Source organism: Cololabis saira, chromosome 19, assembly GCF_033807715.1.
Source record: "Cololabis saira isolate AMF1-May2022 chromosome 19, fColSai1.1, whole genome shotgun sequence".
NCBI classification, from domain to species: Eukaryota; Metazoa; Chordata; class Actinopteri; order Beloniformes; family Belonidae; genus Cololabis; species Cololabis saira.
Window position 1 is genome coordinate 17,499,221 of NC_084605.1, and position 23,049 is coordinate 17,522,269.

At 44.8% G+C, this 23,049-nt stretch overlaps 1 protein-coding gene across 3 annotated transcripts in view; it reads left to right on the forward strand.

Moving 5' to 3' along the window:
• Positions 1-23,049, forward strand: part of srcin1b (SRC kinase signaling inhibitor 1b) — a 147,651-nt gene that overhangs the window by 5,974 nt on the left and 118,628 nt on the right. For all 3 annotated transcript variants that reach the window (XM_061707906.1, XM_061707907.1, XM_061707909.1), the window contains exon 2: positions 22,780-22,806. In XM_061707906.1, coding sequence (XP_061563890.1) covers positions 22,780-22,806 — 27 coding nt within the window. The remainder of the gene's footprint in view (positions 1-22,779; positions 22,807-23,049) is intronic.

The following is a 23,049-nucleotide window of genomic DNA, read 5'->3' on the forward strand; positions in this document are numbered from 1 at the left end:
AGGGAGGAGCCTGCTCTTTATAGCCGAACCCGGGCTGCCATAAATCAACAATGGCCCCTCCTGCGTTTTGGGGCTCATGCCCAATAAGAAGGCTATTCCTTATCACCAAGGGCCGTAAATGCAAAGCCTCCTGGGGCTTTGAGTCATTATGGAAGTTCCTTTGCTTCGAACCATGCAGTCAGCTGTAAGAAATCAAGGCTGGCCTTGAAGGAAGAGCAGAATAACTGAACGCTGCCTCACCATGCTTGGTTCTCGTCCTTCGGACACACAACAAACCAGATCCAGATGACCTAAGGGGTCTGGGTGCTTCAAGGGACTAACAGATCAAGCATGTATTTTGGTCCAAGACCATTCAGTGCTTTGTAGACCAGCAGTCAGATTTTAAACTCTATCCTTTGACTCACTTGAAGCCAATGTAGCGATTTCATGACCGGTGTAATGGTCCAGTTTCCTGGTGTTTGTAAGGACTCTGGCGGCAGCGTTCTGGATCAGCTGCAGCTGCCTGATTGATTTCTTGTTAAGGCCTGTAAAGATGCCATTGCAATAATCCAACCTACTGAAAATGAATGAATGAATAAGTTTTTCCATGTCTTGTTTAGACAGAAACCCCTTAATTCTAGCAATGTTTTTCAGGTGGTAATAGGCAGATTTAGTGATAAACTTTAGATGGCTGTTGAAGTTCAGGTCTGAGTCAATAATTACACCAAGATTTCTGGCTTGATTTGTAGCTGTCAATGACATGGAGCCAAGGTGAGCCCTGATCTTTTCCCTTTAATTTTTAGGGCCAAAAATCATCACCTCTGTCTTTTTTACATTTAGCTGGAGAAAATTCTGGCTCATTGATTTGATGAATACAATTACTCAATGAAAGTAGGGGACTGTAGTCACGTGATGACACTGAAATGTAGAGTTGTGTGTCATCGGCATAAGTATGGTAGGAAATGTTCCATAATCTGAGCTAGGGGTAACATATAGATGTTGAATAGAAGCGGTCCTAGAATTGCCCCTTGAGGAACCCCACATGTGATCTTGGTTATCTCAGACTCATGGTTTCCAATTGACACAAAAAAGGCCCTATCTTGCAAGTAAGATTTGAACTATTGAAGCACAGTGCCGGTAAGTCCCACCAACTTTTCCAATCTGTTGAGTAGTATGTCATGATCAACTGTGTCAAATGCAGCACTGAGATCCAGTAATACCAGAACAGATGATTTGCATGCATCATTATTCAGATTAATATCATTTTAGACTTTGAGTACAGTCTCAGTGCTGTATTGTTGCCGAAATCCAGACCGAAATGTGTTAAAAAGATTGTTTTGCATCATAAAAGCATGAATTTGCTGGAAAACAACCTTTTCAATGACTTTCCCCAAAAATGGCAAATTTGATATTGGCCTATAGTTACTAAGTGTTGTAGAATCCAGATTTGATTTTTTTAGAAGAGGTTTTATTACTGCAGTTTTCAAGGCCTGGGGAAACTGGCCTGCTTGAAGAGAAGTATTTATTATCTGCAGTACATCCGGAGCTATGCAGTTAAAAACTGTTTTAAAAAAGTTTGAAGGCAGAATATCAAGACGGCATGTTGTGGGCTTTAATTTTGAAACGGTTTTGGTTAGGGTTGTATAATCATAATATATAATATAAGAGGTGGAAATGTCCTAGATTGACTACAGGATGGGAAGGCACAAGTGTTATCATTCCTGAGCTGGAGCTGCACATTGCTTGTCTTATCTGTAATATTTTGTTTGTGAAAAAGGCAGCAAAGTCATTGCATGCCTTTTCAGACAGCAGTAAGGATCTTCATGGGCCTCAGAGTGAAGGGTTTGGGATTTAGGAGTTTATTTGTTTGTCAGAATTACAACGCTTATTTTGATCACTTTGAAGTCTGAGAAAACTTTCTCACCCTTTAATCGTTTTACATATCTGCTGTCGAAAAGACAAAGTTCAAACAAGATCCTCTGTTGTAAAATATACTTGCTTTATAACACGGGGTAAACACAGGGATTGGTGATTCTTCTACTGTTAAGTTTAACTCATTTGCCAACTAATTCAGTTTAAATTTATTTATTTATTTATTATAATATTATTTTAAAAATAAAGTTTGTGTACAGTTGAAGAGGAACACTGTGATGTTGTCAAAGCTTCAGAGCAAACCGTAGAGAGCCCTGTGTTTTCATACATGATTTAGCAGAAATTAAAGTCTATACTTTCAGTTCAATGTAATAAATAAATAAATCATTTATCATGTGTGCTCAAGGATTTTGGTCCTATTTTAGTCAGTTATGTATTCTTTATTAATCTTCGAAGGGGAACTGCATTTTTATTTTCAATCTCCTCAACAATTTATTGTAGTGGTTTATTGCTCTAGGCAGGAAGGATCTCCTGGAGAGATGTGAAGGGTCTCCTGTAACAGTCCCAAAGGTCTCCTTTATCGGTCTGAAGGATGTCCTGTAGAGATCTGAAGGATCTCCTTTAGCGGTCTGAAGGATCTCCTGTAGTGGTCTGAAGGATCTCCTGTAACAGACTGAAAGGTCTCCTGTAGTGGTCTGAAGGATCTCCTGTAGTGGTCCGAAGGATCTCCTGTAGCGGTCTGAAGGATCTCCTGCAACAGACTGAAAGGTCTCCTGTAGTGGTCTGAAGGATCTCCTGTAGTGGTCCGAAGGATCTCCTGTAACGAACTTAAGGGTCTCCTGTAGTGGTCTGAAGGATCTCCTGTAGCGGCCCGAAGGGTCTCCTGTAGAGGTCCGACGGATCTCCTGTAGCGGTCTGAAGGGTCTCCTGTAGAGGTCTGAAGGATCTCCTGTAGCGGCCCGAAGGGTCTCCTGTAGAGGTCCGACGGATCTCCTGTAGCAGTACGAATATTAAATATTTTCATCCTGATTTTTTTCCCCCATTTCATCACCCAGTGCTCCTACCTAAGTCAGTCCTGGGCATTGCTCCCTCTACCAACCCTGGGGGGGCCTTGCACTGAGCTCAAGTCTGAGCTTACTTGAGGAGTGAGCAGGCCACTTCTTTTCACCAGACAGGGGTGGGGCTTCTTCGGCCGGACGTAGCGCGTGGAAGGATCACGTTATTCCCGCCAGATCCCCCCCCCCTATCAGGTGCCCGGCTGGCCAGAGGGGGCAGTGTATAGCCCAGGATTGCTGCATGTTTTTGTGAGGGTGGCTCACATTATCTACCCAAGGGAACACGGGGAGAACATGCAAACTCCACACAGAAAGGCCTTTACGCCAACCTCTCCCAGGGTGTGGTGCTAAGTTCCCATGGGGGAACTTTTAGCTGTGAGACGGCTGCACTACCAGCTGCGCCACCATGCCCCCCCTGAAGGGTCTCCGGTAGAGGTCTGAAGGATCTCCTGTAGCAGTTTGTGTTGCAGTGGATCTGAAGAAGCGTCTGATGGAAGACTCCGTTGCTGAATCACTGTGTTGTTAAGAGGATATTCAGGGTTGTCTGAGATTTTTCATTTTGTGAAGTACCTTCTTTCAGCTCCAGAGGCCCCACAACAGAAGCAGCTTTTTCATTTTTTTTTTCTGTAACGTACTTTAAATCACAGAAGTAGGACTGCACCATGTTCTCCAGATGATTCGGATCAAACCAGCTCTTTTTCATTGTCAGCTTACTGGTTCCTTTATCTTTCCAAAACTAATAACTTGATTTTCTCATTCACTTCATGTACTCTGTCTCAGTTCAAGACATTTCAAGTCAATTTTATTTATTTAGCGTCTAGTATAAAAGGACTTGTCCCTTGGCACTTTTCGGAGACCTAGAGCATGACATCCAAATAAATATTAAAAGAAATGTATCTTGAATAAATGATTGAACAACTGTTTGTGGCACACCAACTGAATACATTGACATAAATTCCTGTCTGAAAGTATGTGCTGCCATCTTATTCTTGTAGGACACAGTAGGCTTTTCAGCTCACCTCTGGTGTAGCTGTTCATGTACCAAGTCTCACAGAACAGAATAGGATCTGTTTTGGGTCAAACCAGCAGGTTACAGATTCTCTTCTGCCTTGAATTGGTTATTAACAGATGATCATTGATCCTCTTAAACTGAGATGGCAGGTAAATATAGCTCCCCAAAGGACTAACTGCACCTTTAAGTATCACTCTGTACCTTGTGCAGGTAGTGTTCATCAGTCTGCTCCCTCTGTCCACATGTCTACTCTTTTCCTTCCTATTCACCCTCTCTTCATCTCTCACATGCCTCGTCAATGCAGCCATGCCACACCATCTACCTCTATGATATAAAAAGGTGAACTCAGACTGACAGAGAGAGGTGGGGAAGCAGGTGGAGTCTGCTGTCGTCATGGCAACCCACTGTTCCCCTTATAAGGCAAATAGTGATATCATGTATTTGGCAATGCTTGGGCTTTGCAAGGAGGCACACGCTGTACCCATTGTGAGGGAACGGCAGTGGGAGAGAGAAGGAGCGATGGAGAGACAGTGAAGGAAGGAGGGAGGGCTTTTTTATCATTTCTCTCAAGGGTGGGGGAAAGAGTGACAGATGCGAGGAGAGCCAGAGAGAAGGGATAGGAGGAGGGGGGGCAGGAAGCCATGCTAACTGCCTCTTAGGCACTACTACAAGAACCAGCGAAGGGGGACTCCGACAGATCCTCTGGGCGCGGGAAATACACAGAGCTGCAGTGGGAATAAAATGGAGAAGGGGGAGGAGGAAGAGGGAGGCATGTGGCGCTTGAGGATGCACCGTCATTAACTAGAAAACGGTAACTTTCTAACCCCTTGCATCCTTGACAGAGACATGCAGCGTTCTTCTGTGATGCTGCTATGATTGGGTGATGGCTGTGATGCTGCATGGAAGATGACTGATGAATGTGGAGTACTGGACCATGAGTGCACCCGTCTCTTCTTAATAAATATGTGCTAAAGGAGATGTAGAGTAAATATTTCCCTCTTCTGTTGTTTTAAATGTGAGTGTGCGTGTTTAAGGGAGGATTTGTTTGCTTCCGTGCAGGCAGGTGAGGTCAGGTGTGTCAGAGCTGCCGCAGTGATGTGCATGCATGGACACACGAGCATGAGTGCATGTACATGTATGAAGACACACTGTGTGAGTGTATAAGTGGCTGCACATGTGTTGGTGTGTTTGGGCTGTAGAAAAGGCAAAGCGGATGAGGTGGAGGGGGCACAAAGATAGCTACTTGGCATTCAGGTCAGGCAAACATGCTCATCCTTGGGTCTTTCTTTTTCTGCCCTCATCTTTCGGAGTCTCATATGGCGTATGTGCGCTTTGGGATTAAAGCTTAAATGAATGAGAAATATTGCAGCCAGCAACCACTGAGTCACCATGCAGAAGGGACCTGTTTGTGTAAGATGAGACAGGTTTTATGTTCCAAAAAACGTCTGCATGCTGGTGCCTTAAATCATCCGTGGAGTGACCTGGTGGCAGATTTGTCTGTCCAATTAAGGATGAACAGACCAAGTGAGTAGATGATTATACATAGACAAGCTCTGTGTGACTGCTGAAATATTTTAGGGATTGTAATATGCAGGGTTTTTGACACAATTATCATCTATTTGTATTTATCACAATGACAAGAGCCTGGGAGAAGTCTGATAATATTAATTTCCCATTTCCCACTTGTCATCCCGACGCTGCTGTGTAGAAGAGTTTTTAAGATTAAGTCAGCTGGATGTTATTGATAAAGGTCTACCGTTTCTAATTATTTGGAATATTCAAGGTTTTTGTTAAGCTGTGACATGTCAATTCTCATTCAGAATCAGAATCAATCTTTATTGTCACATCATATTACAAGTAAGTAACATGGGTGAAAATCTTGGTTGTGCAGGCTCATCATTGCAGTTAAAAAGATAGAAAGACAGAAAACAAAGTGCATAGTGCATGAATAATCTACATGATACAGTATGTGAAATAAAAAATAGAAAAATAAATAAATAGAAAAATAAATAAATAAATAGATGGCCATCTGCAAAATCAGTGCAGTTGTGTTTTGTTAGCATGTATCCATCCATCTATCCATTATCATCTGCTTTTCTGGGTTTGGGTCATCAAACATCCCCCCACCTGTAGCCCTGCAGTAGGACACTTGGGTGTTTCCAGGCCACCCTGGAGACGTAATCTCTCCAGCAGGGAGGCATCCCAACCACCTCAATTGGCTCATGTTGATGTGGAAGGGAAGCTTCTCTACTCTGAGTCCTTCCTGGATTCATCTTATCTATAAGTGAGAGTCCAGCCACTGAGGAAACTCATTGCATCCTCTTGTATTCGCGATCTCATTCTTTCAGTCACTACCCATAATTTGCGACCACAGGCGGGGGCAGTGACAAAGATCGAACAGTAAACAGGGAGCTTTTCCCTTTTTTGCTCGGCTCTCTTCTCACCACCACAGACTAGTAAAGAGTCCTCGCGACTGCAGATACCACATCGATTCATCAGTCTTGTAGTTATGTTGTCAGTATTTTAGTAGCACGCACGCACGCACGCACGCACGCACGCACGCACGCACGCACGCACGCACGCACGCACGCACGCACACACACACACATGGTTAGGATGTGTAAGTGTGATTGGCAGTCACTATTGATGCTCATATTTGCTCCAAAGTGGAGACTAATGTTCATTACTTGCTAATCATAACTAAACTCTGAAATCCACGTTGATCTCACAAGGTTGACAGACTACTGGACTTAAATGAGCAGTCGGCTGTGGTAGCTGAAGGTAATGAAAACCTATGCAATCACTGCTCAGTATTAGGTTATATTCAAATGCAAAGAGAATTAAAGCTGCAAGCAGCGATGAACGGGCCCTCGCACCCTTGTGCACGTTCAGGCGTGATGCAGTGGAAGCGCTTGTATGACTTGCATGTAGATGTCTTAGGGCCTGGACATTTAGTGGATGACACCAGCCACGACTCTCTATATCAAACCATTCAAAAGTTATGGCAGAAAGTAGGAACTATCAGATATTGACCAATCAGAAGAAGGGGCGAGGCTATTTCATGCCAATGAAGGTCAAGTACTCAATACCGAGTCGGATGACACCACCCATGACTCTTTATATCACACCATTCAAAAATTACGGCAGAAATTAGGAAATATCAAATATGGACCAACCAGATGAAGTGGGGGTGCGCTTTTTGGCATCTATCGTCGCCACAGTAACGCTTTTGACTGAGAAAAGTAATGCCGCAGGATTGAGACGCACATTTTGATGTATAACACACCTGGGTGCACGTTGCGGTTCGGGTCGTATTAACGGCCCGAAGAAATGGCATAAATTGCAGCAAAATTACACGATTAATTCAAAATGGCCGATTTCCTGTTCGTTTCGGCCATGGCGCCAAGAGACTTTTCTTTAAGTTGCGACATGATACAGGTGTGTACCGATTTTCGTGCATGTATGTCAAACCGTATTGTGGGGCTTGAGGCACAAAGTTTTCTAGGGGGCGCTGTTGAGCCATCAGGCCACGCCCATTAATGCAAACCGTGAAATATCAAATGTATCGCCAGGCCTGGCTTGCGTGCAAAATTTGGTGACTTTTGGGGCACGTTTAGGGCAAAAAGGCCCTCCTTTCGTCGGAAAAAAAAAAAAAAAAAAAAAAGGAAAATTCCTACAGATACAATAGGGCCTTCGCACTGTACGTGCTCGGGCCCTAAATATACATACAGTTTGGAGAAAAAAAAAAAAACATGAACTTTAAATTTTTTTCATTTCACACTGTATTGTTGAGGAAACATTTGCTGTTTACGGTCAGTTAGAGTTGTAAAATGTCAGCATAATGATAATTGTATAATGAGAAGTCTCTGATGTGGCCGCTGATATCATTTGAGTTCGTTGGAGGCACAACATCAGAACCTCATTGTATGACATCATGGGAAAATCAAAATAAATCAACCAGACATTCACCCACTCAGGAAAGCCAGACTGTAGTTTTCAGCTGCACATGAGAACAAAGATCTTCATCTTTGAATTTGTGTCCTCTGATCTGATGAGACTAAAATTAAACTACTTGGTCACAATCAGTTTTTATTTTAATGAGACTGTTTTTTGTCATGAAATTAGAAACAGTTATGAGTCTTGTTGTGTTTTTAGAAAAAATGGGGGAAGCTAACAGGCCAAAAAAATTATCTCCCAGCTGTGAAGTGGAAGCAGTAGGCTGGTACACAAACTAAGTGGTATAATGAGGATTATATCGATATATTGAAACATCTCAAAACTTTGGCCAAAAAGTTCAAGCTGGGACATTCAATTCAATTCAATTTTATTTATATAGCGTCTATTACAACAGATCTCTGAGAGCTTTATGGGCTGTTACTGGCAGTGTTCGAATTGGGGGGGAGCTAAGGGGAGCTGAGCTCCCCTAAGAAGGACATTGGCTCCCCTGAAAGACTGCTTTTTGAAATTTAGGGGGAGCTCTAAAATATTGGCTGTTTCTTTTTCAGACAGGTTATAGAGTTCGATTTTCTGTATGACCAAATCCGCTCCGACCCGGTGTGTCAGTGATCAGCGCAGACAGACTGCAGCTTCGCCTGAATTATGGTACTGCGTTAAATCGACGGCGTAGGGTCGCAGTACGGTGTGCGTCGCCGCGTACCCTACGCCGAGGGCTCTGCGTCGATTTAACGCGGAACCATAATTCATGCTTTAGCAGAGCTGCGCTCTCGGCCACGCGGACGTGCCGTGCGCTCCGGCGGACAGCGGAGCTCCTGACACAGCTGCAGCTCATCAGCTAATCTATGGAGAAGTTAGAGAGCATCTACCTCTAGATTCTCCTTTCATCAAGGCAGGGAAGAGAATCAGGCCAGAATAGATGAATGTTATAAGTGACTAAGTTTGTGGTGTTGAACATGTTACTGGACATTCTTGTGCAATTGCTACAAAATCATTTGTTGTTTTTAGTTAATTTCTACAGAAGAATATTTATTTTATTATTATTATTTTATATTAAATACATATTTTACTGTATATTACAAATCATTTTGTGGGCACCCCCTGGCACCATCGCGGAGCCCAAGGCTGGGGGCATCTTAAGACCTCACTTATATTTTTTTGTTCAAAGATATAAACGTTTTATATCTTTGAACAAAAAAGATCAGAGAAACAAAGAAATTGAAACAAATAAACAATTTTAGTATCAACTTTGTTTTATTAGAACAAAGTTGATACTAAATGTGTTTCTTTTCCTTTTTTCCAAATGAGAATCGATAAGAGAATCGATAAAGAATCGAATCGTTAAGCAGAATCGAAAATGGAATCGGAATCGAAAAAATCTTATCAATTCCCATCCCTAGTAAGACCATTATACAGGATTCTTGAAGGGGTGTTTTGAGCAGAAAAAACGTTGCCTGTGTGTCCCCTTGCTGCTTTTCTTTATTCTTATTAATAAATGAGTTCGGTCATGCAATACGGCTAGTAGAATGTTTTTCACATGGTCTTTAACCCAGCAAGCACCGTTCTAAAAGAGGAGCAAATGATACATTTGTTTATTTATATTGAGACCCGTTATGTTGCCAAATTGCGTCAATTAATTTGCTTCAAAGTGAAAATTTCTTTGGGCAGTACCCCCTCCCCGTCCAACCCCCCCGTCCAACCCCTCAAAAATGTTGGCTCCCCCAGGACCCATGGTCCAATTCGAACCCTGGTTACTGGTCACTCAGAGCCAGTCAAGGAGCCAGTACTGTACATCCTTTGAAAGTCTTCGTTGAAAAACATTTGTCAATGATTGTTTTAGTTACATTAGTACGTACTAATTAACAAATCTACATCTCCCTGCAGACCTTCACACAATCCAAGAAGATACTTCCCTTTCTTATGAAGATTTCTGCTTTGCTTTGACCAAAATAGTAGGTTCTTTGAGCTGCTTGAATGTGAAGTCAAGTTCAAGTCATAAAACTCTTTCAATAGCAAGGTTTTACGTGATAAAAATAATCTTCATTAGATAAACAACAGAACATAAAAAATATGTCAAGTGTAATTCTTTATTTATCAAAAACCAAAGCAGACTGTAGAAGCAGTGTGTGGGAAACTAAGTATATCCCATGATTCAGCAGCTGGTGGAAACACCTTCAGCAGCGCTGACCTAAATGAACCGTTTCCTGTATGATGTTAACATTCTCTCACGTTACCGATGAGGACTTTTGGACCACTGTCTTTACAATGTTGCTACAGTTCAGCATTCGTACAGTACCTCATTGTACAGTACGCCATTCATTTATACACAGCTTTCTTAAGATCCACAGCATTTCAACCAGGTTGAGGTCAGGACTTAACTGGACCATTGCATTCTCTTCCAGACAGTCTGTTGCTAGTGCGTTTGGGATTATTGTTATGCTACATGACCCAGTTTCAACTAGGATATAGTTTTCAGGCACATGGGCTCACACTGTTCTTGAATACTTTCAGAGAAGTTCATGGCCATCTAATGACTGCAAAGCTTTAGGGTCCGGTGGTAGCAGAAACCATCAACCCTCCACCACAGTGGTTGACAGCAATACATAAACAACAACTAACTTGTTGGCTGACAAAACCCGGTTCTTCTGATGTTTCCAACACAGAGTCGCACCAATGTGAAACTAAATTCACATGTGCGCTCTGGTCATTCAACTGGGAAATGAGGAAGGGCTTTGTGTTGGAAGGACATGTCATCAAGATCCAACAACGTGTATGTAGCAGTACACAAACACACTTAAACTAATAAACCCAGTTGTGACAGGATCAATGGTCCGGCTCACAACGTAAAACTAAACTAGTTAAATGTGTTAACTATGTTTCTCTGCCCAGACAAAAAACAGCCTCTTACGTGGATCTTTGTAGTTGAACAATAAGGTGGTTTGGTCTGGCAGGCCAGCGTTCCTTGGTGAACAGCTGGATGGTTACGCTCCGCAGGTGATCCTGATAAAGAGCGGCTCTCTCTCTCTCCTGCTCTCCTCGTCTCCGTGTGGATGAGGGGAATGCATGGGCACAGCAGTTGGGCCTCCATCAGCTCCAGGTCGGTCCAAAAGCGTTCACGTCGAGGCATGCAAGGGTCCCCCGTTCGGCTCATCTGGGGCTCGGAACGTTCGTTGGTCACTCGTTGCAGCGCTGCAGACTGTGGTTGCCATTTCAAGGCAACCAGACGCTTCTTCAGGCATGATAATGAAGAAGGCCTGCCGATAGCTAGTAGCTCTTCATTCTAAAATAGGAGCTGTGGCCTTCTTCATAGCTCACAGAGAACTCCATGGGACCGTGGACAGGTCCCGGGTAGAAGAGATGTTGGGAGCGAGAGAGGAGGAAAAGAGAGGGGAAAAAAGGGGGGAGCCTGCTTGTATGCCCCTATGTCGTAAATGTAATCCCCACTGATTTCAGTAGCTTAAATGTGTCTTCTATTTTGTTCACCAACACAGAAAAGCAAGTTTTTATAACTTCCCCAGTAACTTTCTATCACAGTTACAGTTGTCCTGACATTCCTACTCAGCCCAATGGAGCTGACCTTTCTCTGCAACATGTTGGTCAAGATTCAGAGACTGTACACTTACTAATTTAATCCTATGATGAGATTGATTAAATCTACTAACAGAAAAACAAACCAAGACAGGGACAGAGTACACCCAGAAAGGACACTCAAAAAGGGCAACAAGAGAAAAAGATAAAAAATACGACCGTTCCGGGTATTCATATTAGCAACATTATACCAGTAAGGCAAGGCAAGGCAAGTTTATTTCTATAGCACAATTGAACACAAGGTAATTCAAAGTGCTTTACATCAACATTAAAAGTGGCAATTAAACAGTGAATAACAAATAAAATGAAAAACGGTTTTGGTTAGGGTTGTATAATCTAAGAGGTTGAAATGTCCCAGATTGACTAGAGGATAGGAAGGCACAAGTGTTATCATTCCTGAGCTGGAGCTGCACATTGCTTGTCTTATCTGTAATATTTTGTTTGTGAAAAAGGCAGCAAAGTCATTGCATGCCTTTTCAGACAGCAGTAAGGAATTTCATTGGCCTCAGAGTGAAGGGTTTGGGATTTAGGAGTTTATTTGTTTGTCAGAATTACAACACTTATTTGGATCACTGAAGTCTGACAAAACTTTCTTACCCTTTAATCGTTTTACATATCTGCTGTCGAAAAGACAAAGTTCAAACAAGATCCTCTGTTGTGAAATATACTTGCTTTATAACACGGGGTAAACACGGGGATTGTTGATTCTTCTACTGCTAAGTTTAACTCATTTGCCAACTAATTCAGTTTAAATTTATTTATTTATTATAATATCATTTTTAAAATAAAGTGCGTGTACAGTTGAAGAGGAACACTGGCTTTGTGTTGGAAGGACATGTCATCAAGATCCAACAACGTGACAACGTCACGTCAAGTTATGTAAACCAAAAGGAAAATGGCGAACAACGTCACGTCACGTAAGACCTCAAAGAGAGATAGTGGACGCACGCTTTTCAAAACTGCGGGTGGAGTTTTTTTTTACCCAGTGGTAACTGAAAGTATTGGAGGCCTGATGGCCGGGATACTAACTTGTCTGTGTGGATTAGTAAGGAGGGAAAGAAACTGGCGAGATCCCTTACCACCAGTACCTTTATCGTTCTGCTGTTTTCCACTCAGGAGCCAGTGTGTGGAGCAAAATCCACCACTCTCGCTCTAAGCTTTTGACAGGGAAACAGGAGCACGAACCGCTTCGGTAGTTAGGGAACACGTTATATGGGTCCACTTACACGGGCCCCTAACAATATAATAATAAAACCGTAACGATCAGCACGTTACACAGTAATAAGCAAACAAAACAACAGCAAACACAGTCAATGCTAATCGCTTTAAACTAACTCTGCCAGACACAAGCCTCTTACTTTGAGATGCCCTGGAGGTTAGCGGCGGCGTCTTGGTGGTTGTGGAACTCATGGTTCTGGTCGTGCTCCACAGGTTGCTGGTTTTTACGCTCAGCTGTTGGTTCAGCTGTAAGCGGCTCCCTTTTTCCTCTCTTTCTCCCTGTGTTGCTCGGAGATGGAGAATGCAGCGACGCTGGCTATCTCCCTTTTCCTGGTCGTCGTAGCCTGGTCACATCGTCTCGTTGCGCAGGGGTCCCCATTCCGCTCGTCGAAACATTGGAACGTTTGTGGGTCACTCCGTTGTAAAGGATGTGTTAACTGGTTCTTAGTAACCAGTAGGCTTTCACAAGCTCAACTGGCGGGATGCCCCTCGGCCGATGCTAGTCACGCTGATCGGAGATGAGGTGTAGTCCTTAGGAAACGTAAGGACAGTGGAAGTTTCCCATGCGGCGAAGAAAGTGAGATTTGGGAAGCAAACCAGCATTCCTTGGTGAAAAGCTGGATGGTTACGCTGCGCATGGGGTCTCCTCATCACCATGTAGTATTTGTAGCTCATAGAGAGCTCCGTGGACGAGCTTGGAAGCCTGGAAGAAAAGAGGACGAGGTTCGGGAAGCCACTGCTATTTAACAGCCAGGGAGCACTCTTCACGTCAGCAGGGGGCTTCTGCAATAAACTGCAAAGGGGTCATTCCTTAAATTCCCTTGTTTTAAGGCCAACGTTAAGACAATGTGGTCTTAAAATCGAGGGTGGTCTCATAGTTAGACCTCAAAGTTGAAACTGAGGCCTCCCCATAGGACTGTGGCCCAACACTAGTGTGAGGTGAATGTGCTGATGTGCCATGGTTTTCAGTGTAGCACTGGGCACCATGGGCAAGCATCTCCACTCTGGTCTTGGATGTCCAAATGAGAATCTTAGTAAAACCGTTACATTTCCTTCAGATGCAACACAGGCAGGACAGCCATGCCACTCTTGGCTGCCTTTCCAAACAAGTAATACTAGTGCATTCTTTTTCGTATTGAACTTTCATGAACATTAACTGATGATGTAACTGATAATGAAGCCACATGATTGTTTCCTTGTTATGCAAACTTTATCATTGAAAGAAGGTGTATGCTGATCTTCTTACATGAGAAGGAGGTGCTGGAGTAGACAATAAATAAATGAGAACAGTATCATTTTAGTCTTCTTTTGGTTTTATTGATTTTGCATTTAGATATTTAACTTATGAGCTTATATTTAGCTTACAGATCCTTGATCCTAGACTAATATTACTAATACAACAACAACAACTACTACTACTACTACTACTACTACTACTACTACGGTGACTTACATCTAATATTGATATGCATTCCTGGAAATCCTGGGTGATTTCCACCTTAACCCAGGGGTACGAATTGCAGTTCCGACACCGGCCCCCTACCTCCGGCCGGTTCAAGATGACCATCATCAGAGATCCGGTGAACATTCTGGCTCTAGCTCAGGAGTTGTCCGTCTTACCTGCCAAGGGCGCCATCGTGCTTGTGGACCCCCTGCTGCAGCCCCAGGGGTTCTACTCGAGCTAATTTCTCGTCAGCAAGAGAGACGGCGGACGTCGTCCCATCTTGGACCTGAGAGGCCTCAACAGGTACATGAAGGTCCTGCCCTTCCGGATGCTGACCACAGCAGATGCTCTGCGTGTGGTCGGTCAGCGGGAGTGGTTTACAACTGTGGACCTACAGGACGCTTGTTTTCACGAGCCAATTGCGGCACGTCGCCGGTGATTCCTGAGGTTCGCCTACTGGGGCCGCCGTTGTCGGTTCAGGGTGCTCCTGTTTGGGCTCTCCCTGTCCCAAAGGGTTTTCACCAGGTGCGTGGCGGCAACTCTTGCTCCTCCTGTACCGCCCTGCAAATGTGGCTGGACAGCCCTCGCCTGGATGCCGAGAGGCACGGGCACAGGCTGGTCAGGGTGTCGTGGGTGTGTGTCCATGCCCTTTTACTCTGGAAAGACGGGGCATTCCTGCTGGGGGGTGTGCCCTTAGGCGCTGTTCCCCCCCCTGTCGGGAGACTATCATCAGGGGTCTGCCCGGGTCCGCATACGCCACATCAACGTGGTGGAACTCCGTGCTGTGCACCTCACACTCTGGGTCGGGCCGACCGGCGAGACAGGTCGGGAGGTCGCCCTCTGGGTCGGGCCGACCGGCGAGACAGGTCGGGAGGTCGGCCTCTGGGTCGGGCCGACCGGCGAGAGGGCCGTTCTCGGGACTGGGCCAAGGGTGGCCTCAGGGCAGACGGAATCCGCGGCGCTGGCCGATGTGCGCCCAGGACCGCCTCCGGAACAGAATTTGGCGCCTCCACCTGAGGGACCGGCGCCCTGTACCTCAGGGACCGACGCCTCCACCTCAGGGACCGACGCCTCCACCTCAGGGACCGATGCCCCCACCTCAGGGACCGACACCCCCATCTCAAGGACCGACGCCCCCATCTCAGGGACCGACGCCCCCACCTCAGGGGCCGACGCCCCCACCTCAGGGACCGACGCCCCCACCTCAGGGACCGACGCCCCCACCTCAGGGACCGACGCCTCCACCTGAGGGGCCGACGTGGCGAACCTCCAGCGTGGCGCCGGGGTGGGTCGTGCTGCGGGTCCCGCCGTAGCTGGGGCCACCTCAGGAGCCATCGTTTGGCGGCCTCCAGCCTCCGCCTCACGGCCTGCCGGCTGCTGCGCCACCAGTGCCTCCAGCGCTGCGGCCTGCCGCTCCGCATGGCTCTGCATCAGGGCTGCCAAGTCCGCCAGCACCTGCGCTAGCGTCTCGAGGGTCCGCTCCCCGCATTCCTCCTCCATCCTGTTGGGCCCCACTTTGGGCGCCACTGTCGCAAACCTCGCTGCTACTGGGGTCACCAGACAGGACAGAGGACACAGGGTTTTGTGGAGGAATTATAATTCTTTTATTTGCACCCAGACGTGTACCAGGACTCAGCACCTTCAGCAGCTCTGTCCTCCCTGTAGAGCAGCCCTTGCTGGTGTGCAGCCACTCTTTAAGTAGCCAGGCAGGGTGGAGAGATTGATTGGGTACAGGTGTGCCCAATCAGCTGAGTGGCTGCTCCCCCGCAGCCCAAACCCGATCCTCCACCCTGCCACAGCGGCGTTCCTGAAATCTGAGAAGCGCCTCGAAAGGGATCCAAAGTGGAAGGAGGCTTACGCGAGGCAGGTGCACGACATGGTAGCTAGGGGGGCCGCAGTCGAGCTTTCCAGAGTTGCTATGGACAGTTGGAACGGAGCAATGTGGTGGGTCAACCACCTGATGGCACCCAACCCTCACTCCGTCTCCACTCCGGTATGACTGGTTTGGGACAGCAGCCGGGAATTCAGGGGTGTTAGCCTGAATGGCATTCTTCTGAAAGGACCAGATGTCCTGAACCCCATCCGGGCAGTCCTGCTCCATTTCTAGGAGGGGGAGCATGCAGCAGTTGGAGATGTGTCTAAGATGTACAACTCAGTTTGGTTGGAGGATCAGGAGGTGCATGTCCATCGCTTTCTTTGGAGGGACTCTCCGGCAGATGACATAGAGGACTATGCCGTGGTACGGGTGAACATGGAAGATAAGCCGGCTGGTTGTATCGCCCAGGTGGCCATGAGGGAGACCGCCCACCTGGCCCAGTTCGTCAACAAAGTGGAAAAAAGACATGTCAGTGTGAACAACGCCTATGTGGCAGACATTCTGGTGTCCCACAACGACCCCCAGAGACTAATGGTGCTTTTAAACTAGTACCTACTCAGCGCGACTCGTCTCGCCTCCACTCACCTCGTCCTTGTCCACCCAGATGAGAAGTTGGCGCGTTGGAGCGAAGCTGCTGTGACGTATTTGATTGTGTGAACGGAGAAGACAACAACACTAAAGATGTAGAACATGGAGGAGATGATATATGTGCTGCTTGGTCTGTGACTTGTGTTCGATATCAAGTTAAAAAGTGAGAGTGAAAGACGCTTCAGGTGGCGACGCTTTTAAAAAAAATGTGTTTGTGTCGGCGCTGCTGAAAAATCAGCTGGGAGCCGCGAGTGACCGAGCGCCTGGTAGATCTGGTCGTTCCTTATCGCCCTTTAGATCCCTTTTTAATTCTCTCCTCAGCCACCAGGTTTATGAACATCTGCACCTCAGAGTTGGATCATGAAACAGACTTTTGTGCTGCCATTGCCTGTCAGATAAAATGAGGAAGCCGCGAGCTGCTCTTGTGCTGACTCCCGCTTCCTGATTCAAACGTCTGACGGCCCCGCCCCCCGACCAATCGGTGTTGTGTATCGTGATGACGTCAGATCCAGGGCCGACTCAGCACGCTTAGAACCTCGGCAGAATAGATACACAAAAAGTATCTACTTAGCACGCCTCCACCCGCCTCGGCCCGCAATGTAAAAGCGCAAAACGGGGGCGTGGCGAGTAGAGGCGCGCTGAGTAGGTACTAGTGTAAAAGCGCCATAAGCGAGATCCTTCAGGGGGTTGAAGCCATTTTTGCAACTGGGGGGTTTTACCTTAAGCCATGGGTGCGGTCTGGCCAATGTGGGGGGCAAAGCAGGGGTCAAACTAAAACTGAGACTTGTCACAAGGTGTGGTTGTTGAGGACCCAAATGCAGGAGAGCAGAAGTTTGCAACAAAACAGGATTTATTGAGCAAAAACAAAACCAAAAACGCTGCTGGGCAGGATCAAAAGCAGAACAAAAACTGGAATCCAAAAACGACGAGGACACATGGAGGGAGCAAACAGTACGGACCGACAGGGAACCAAGGAATGACAAGACCAGATATACACAGGGGATAACGAGACACAGGTGCAGACACAATCAGGGCAAATGGGAAACAGGAGGGACAGAATTGAAACTCAAACTGGGGGGAAGTGTCAAACCCTGACAGTACCCCCCCCTCAAGGGACAGATCCCGATGTCCCAACAGTCACCCAGGGCGGGCGGAGGGGGCCTGGAGGAGGGCCCAAGCCATACGCGGCCAAAGTTCCGGGGGCCGTCCTCGGGACCGAGCAGACCAGCGAGAGCATTCCGGGGGCCGTCCTCGAGGCCGGGCAGACCGGCGAGAGAGTTCCGGAGGACGCCGACGGGGCCGAGCCAACTGGAGAGTCATTTTGGGGGGCCAACCCCGGAACCAGACTCGGAACCCGGCACACCGGCCAGAGGGCCGTTCCCGGGGCTGGGCAGATCCATCCAGGATCGCCTCAGGAAGAGGAACAGAGATGGGTGGGACCGCCTCAGGAACGGAGACTGGCGGCAGGACCGCCTCAGGAACGGAGACTGGCGGCGGGACCGCCTCAGGAACAGGGGCAGACAGGATGCGGGGAGCCGGAACAGGGGCAGACAGGATGCGGGGAGCCGGAACAACTTGTAGATGATCCCTAAGTCATCCAACCCTCTCATTTATACAACTATGTCCTCACACATACACATATATAAAACCTTTCATTTATACAACTATGCCCACACCAGTGTTTCCTGGGTCTGCCTTGGGGCCTCTTCTCAATAGGACTCACCAGAAACATCCAGAAGGCATCTTAACTACTGTACAGAGCTGACCCCTTCAACTGGCTTCCCTCAATGTGGAGGAGCAGCAACCCCAACCCAAGTTCTGCCTAAATTACTGAACTTTTCACCCTCCCTCTAAGGAGGAGTCCAACCCCCCCTGCCGAGAATGCTCATTTCAGCAGCTCATATTTATAATAGCATTATTTCAGTCACTGTATTTCAGTCTGTATTAATTGGACTAATTTGGAATGAGTTAGCGTGTATTTTTGAAGTGCCTTGAGATATCATTTATCATGATCTGGCACTATTAAATTAAAGCTCGATTGAACTGAACTACCCAGAGTTTGTGACCGTAGGTGAGGGTAGAGACAGGGATCGACAGTTAAAACCGAGTACCCTGCCTTTATTACATAATTGCTCATATTGCACTGATGAGCCCAAAAAGCCATAGTCTGAAGATGGTCATCTGTAAGATAAGTTGTGTTTTGCTGTTATCCATCCATCCATACATCCATCATAATAATAATAATAATAATAATAATAATAATAATTAAAGCTGCAAGCAGCGATGAACAGGCCTTTGCACTGGCCATAAGCATATCAGAAATGACACCACCCACGACTTTCTATGTCAAACCATTCAAACGTTATGGCAGAAAATAGGAACTATGAAATATCGACCAATCAGAAGAAGGGGCGGGGCTAATTCATGCCAATGAAGGTCAAGTACTCAAAACCGAGTCAGATGACACCACCCACGACTCTCTATGTCAAATCATTCAAAAGTTATGCCAGAAAATAGTGACTATCAAATATTGACCAATCATAAGAAGTAGAGGGGCTAAATCAGGCCAATGAAGGTCAAGTATTCAATACCGAGTCCGATGACACCACCCACGAGTCTTTATGTCAAACCATTCAAAAGGGGAACTATCAAATATGGACCAATCAGATGAAGTGAGGGCTCGCTTTTTGGCGTCTAGCGTCGCCACGGTAACGCTTTTGACTGAGAAAAGTAATGCGCATTGTCGCAGGATGGAGACGGTGAGCCTTGTACTGGCGTAGCTAGCCCACAGGCTAACCAGCGGCGGGGCAGTAGCAGCAGACAGGTAACTTAGAAACTGTTTAGCTGGTGTTTCAGTGTCACAGAGAGCTAGATCGATCAAGCCGAATCTAACAGATGGCTTTAAAGTCCTTTAAAGTCCAGAGTTTGTGAACATAAATGTCGTGATGCAACAAAATATATCAGAAAAAGCGAAAAGCAGCAGAGGAGGCGTGGGAGCAGCTTGCCAGCGGTCCCTCATATCTGCGAGTCGTTTTCGAATGCTGTCATCAATCCACAGAAGTGGCACGATGGTACATCCATACAACCATTAATATGTAAATGCCTCACTTATCATTATTTTATCTAATCCATAGCCCAAGCACAATTTTCCATTCTGGAAATATGTGACCCCAAACTTTACCCCACACAAGTACGGGGAGAAAAAACAAACTCCACACAGTGAGACCCATGCACTCTTTCATACCATCGTGAATTAAGATTCTGTTGTAGATGTTCAAATGTCAGCCTGTACTCCTCTCCTTCTTAATTTCTTCAGTGAATGTTGAGTTTTCAGTTTGGATGTTGTATCTGGTATCTAAATACCACATCTTGAAGCATCCCCAGATGTCGACATAGAGATCCTCAGATATAAAAAAAGTTAGATATTTTGTTACTTGCTTTGCGGTCACCATGGTTGGTGGAAGCTTTGACATCACTAAATGATCTTCTTGTTGGCGGCAGCTATCACCATTTTTATTTTCTATACATTTATGTATTTAGTATGGAATTAAGCTCTTGTATTTACTGATAATCAAATTTAGACTTGTGTAGGGCTGGGTAATATGACCTCAAATTAATATCATGACTAATTGAACAGTTTCATTCTGTATCTAATGAATGTATTTTATTTATATACCCTCATAGAACACTGGCAAGGTTTCTGCTGTAAACACCAACAGGAGGATATTTTCTAAAGACAATAGGGGTGTAACAATATATCGTGCCACGAAATTTCGCGATACAAAAACGTCACGATACGTGTCGTGGAGGTGACAAAGTGTATCGCGATATTGGGTTATTAATATTAATCTATTGTGTTGACTAGAAACGCGCATCCGACCGCGGCCGCAGCCGCGACCGCGCGGACCAAAATCTTACTCCGCTCAGAAGAAAGTAGTCCCATTTTGTGGTCCCGTTTTGAGCTCTGAACTTTTACTAATGTAAGGCTGGTGTAGAGTTAAGCCTTACTTTATTAAATTAAACCTTTTTGGGGTCGTGAGTAGGATAAACACAGGACAACTTCTGCGTGAGTTTGCGTGTACTTCAATGTCCGCTCAACAGCGTAGGATTTCAGAACATCAACACAACACCTAGTCATGTATCACTCCGCCCAATCTAAAACATACTAACAACTGATATACTGACTAGTGTAATTATAGTCCCTGATTTACAGAATATAAAGAATATATTTATAAAATAATGAACCCTGAATTACCAAAATAACCTTCTTAACAAAAATAAATCTCCTCTTACACTTATAAGGTGAGCATGAATCAATCTTTTTTATGATGTAAAATTGTATGTATTTATTTATTCAATTTTAGTTGTTAAATTTCTGGAAAAGAAAAAAGTCAAATCATACATGAGAGAAACTATTCAGTTTGTGGCAAAATATTTGTACTTGTATGAAACTGAAGATGCATAATGTAAACCTGACATTTACTTTTAGTTCAGTTTGTGGAAAATGGTTGGCCTGGCTTTCTCTTTAAAACTTAAACAGTTATAAAGCATTACAAACTGAAACAATAAGGCAAATGCACAGCATTTTGTATTATGTGTCTTTCAAATAAAAGACAAATTTTCCAGTCATATATTCCTCTATCAAGGTTGTTAAAAAATACTGCTATAATATCGTATCGTATCGTTATCGTGACCTCAATATCGTGTATCGTACCGTATCGTGAGATTAGTGTATCGTTACACCCCTAAAAGACAACACCTAAACAATGGGTCCATATTTTTGTGATTAAACAAAAAGCTGATGGGAAATAGATGTTTTAACTCTTTATAGTAATTTACTGAATATATTTGAATGATTGAAACCAAAGCATAATCACTTGAAATGAAAACTTCTTTTGAATGAGAATGTTAACAGATACAATGGGGGAAGAAAAGAAAATAACTGAAATAATCAACATTGGCAGGATTATGGCATTTATAGGTTCTGAATGTCAGTTTCGATTCATTCTTGAGTAATTACCCAGCCTTAGACGTGAGTATTTTGATCTCTTCATGTTTTCAGGGTCAGAATGACAATAAACCCTCTTTAAATTCTCCTTGAAGCAAAACTGCTTCCATACGGTTTTTATTGCAGCTGATGCCCGTTGTTCCAGCATCTTATGTCTTCCTTATGTGCAACCCAGAGACTGTCACTTCCACTTCCACCTTTTTGTCTTCTGTCAACTTCAATAAGTAATGACAAAATCAATGTCATATTTTTATGAAATGATTCATTATTGCGCGTTTGCGTTTCAAATAATGGATTTAATCCCTCAGCCCTCATGGCAACATGTTTATTTGGTTATTAGCAGTGTTTTATTTAGTAATACTGAGTAAAACAATGTTGTTTGAAATATTGATGGGATTGAACACATAAGGCTGAACACGTAATTGGCACATATCATTTACCATAACCCATAAACATATTGAGAAGACATCAAAAGAATTCAGGCATCAGTAAATCAAATTTAGCAAAATCAGAATTTTAACCCCGGTGTTGGCTTCTTTTCATTTATATGTGAAAACAGAAGCTTTATAATCCAGTATGTGCTTTGCTTTAATCCCTCTGCTGCATCCACACCAGCTAGTTGTGCATGGACTTAGACCGAGGAAGGGGTTTTTGCCGTTGGCTGAGCCCACATCCATAGTGTTTGTGTGTGTGTGTGTGTGTGTGTGTGTGTGTGTGTGTGTGTGTGTGTGTGTGTGTGAGAAGTGACCGTAAATGTTTGATTAATTCTTGTGAAGCAATTAAAATCAATTAAAGTCCTATTATGATGGCAGTGAAGGACAACGCAAGTTAATCTGGCTATCTTTAATAATTAACTCTTCGTTTTCTCCCCAGGTCTCATGTATAAAACTATTTATTGGTCGGTTTACTTCATTTTCTTAGAAGTAGAAGAATCTTGTCCATATTCACTGATTAAAAATAACATATAAGCCTTTGATGACAACTTCTCTTACTTGCATATCTTCACACAGGTGAAGCAGTGAGTGATGGTTTTATCGCTGACTGGCTCCAGCTGGCCTCTGCTTTGCTGTGTTTTGTAATGCAGCTTAATACATGAGGACCAAGTTTCACTCTTGATTCTGTTTGTGCTTTCTTTCCCTTCCTGTCCCTTTTGTCTATTTTTTTCTTTGTTTTCTTCCCCCTTAGCAACAACCAAACTACTGGAGCTTCAAGGTCAGTGCCAGTTTTGTGTTTGGTTCTCCGTGTAAGTCTTTGTCTCTGTGTGGATTCGCCTCTAATAGGATAACTCCAATGTGTCTTTGCATGCTCGCTTGCCTTTTCTCCATAGCATTTAGTCACATTTTGGCTCATACGTTAGTATTAAATGGCAAATGTTCCTTGATGTAGCGCCTTCTTAACCTCTGCTGGGTTCTATAATGCAAGTGTGTTTCCCATTCATATATTCTCATCACACAA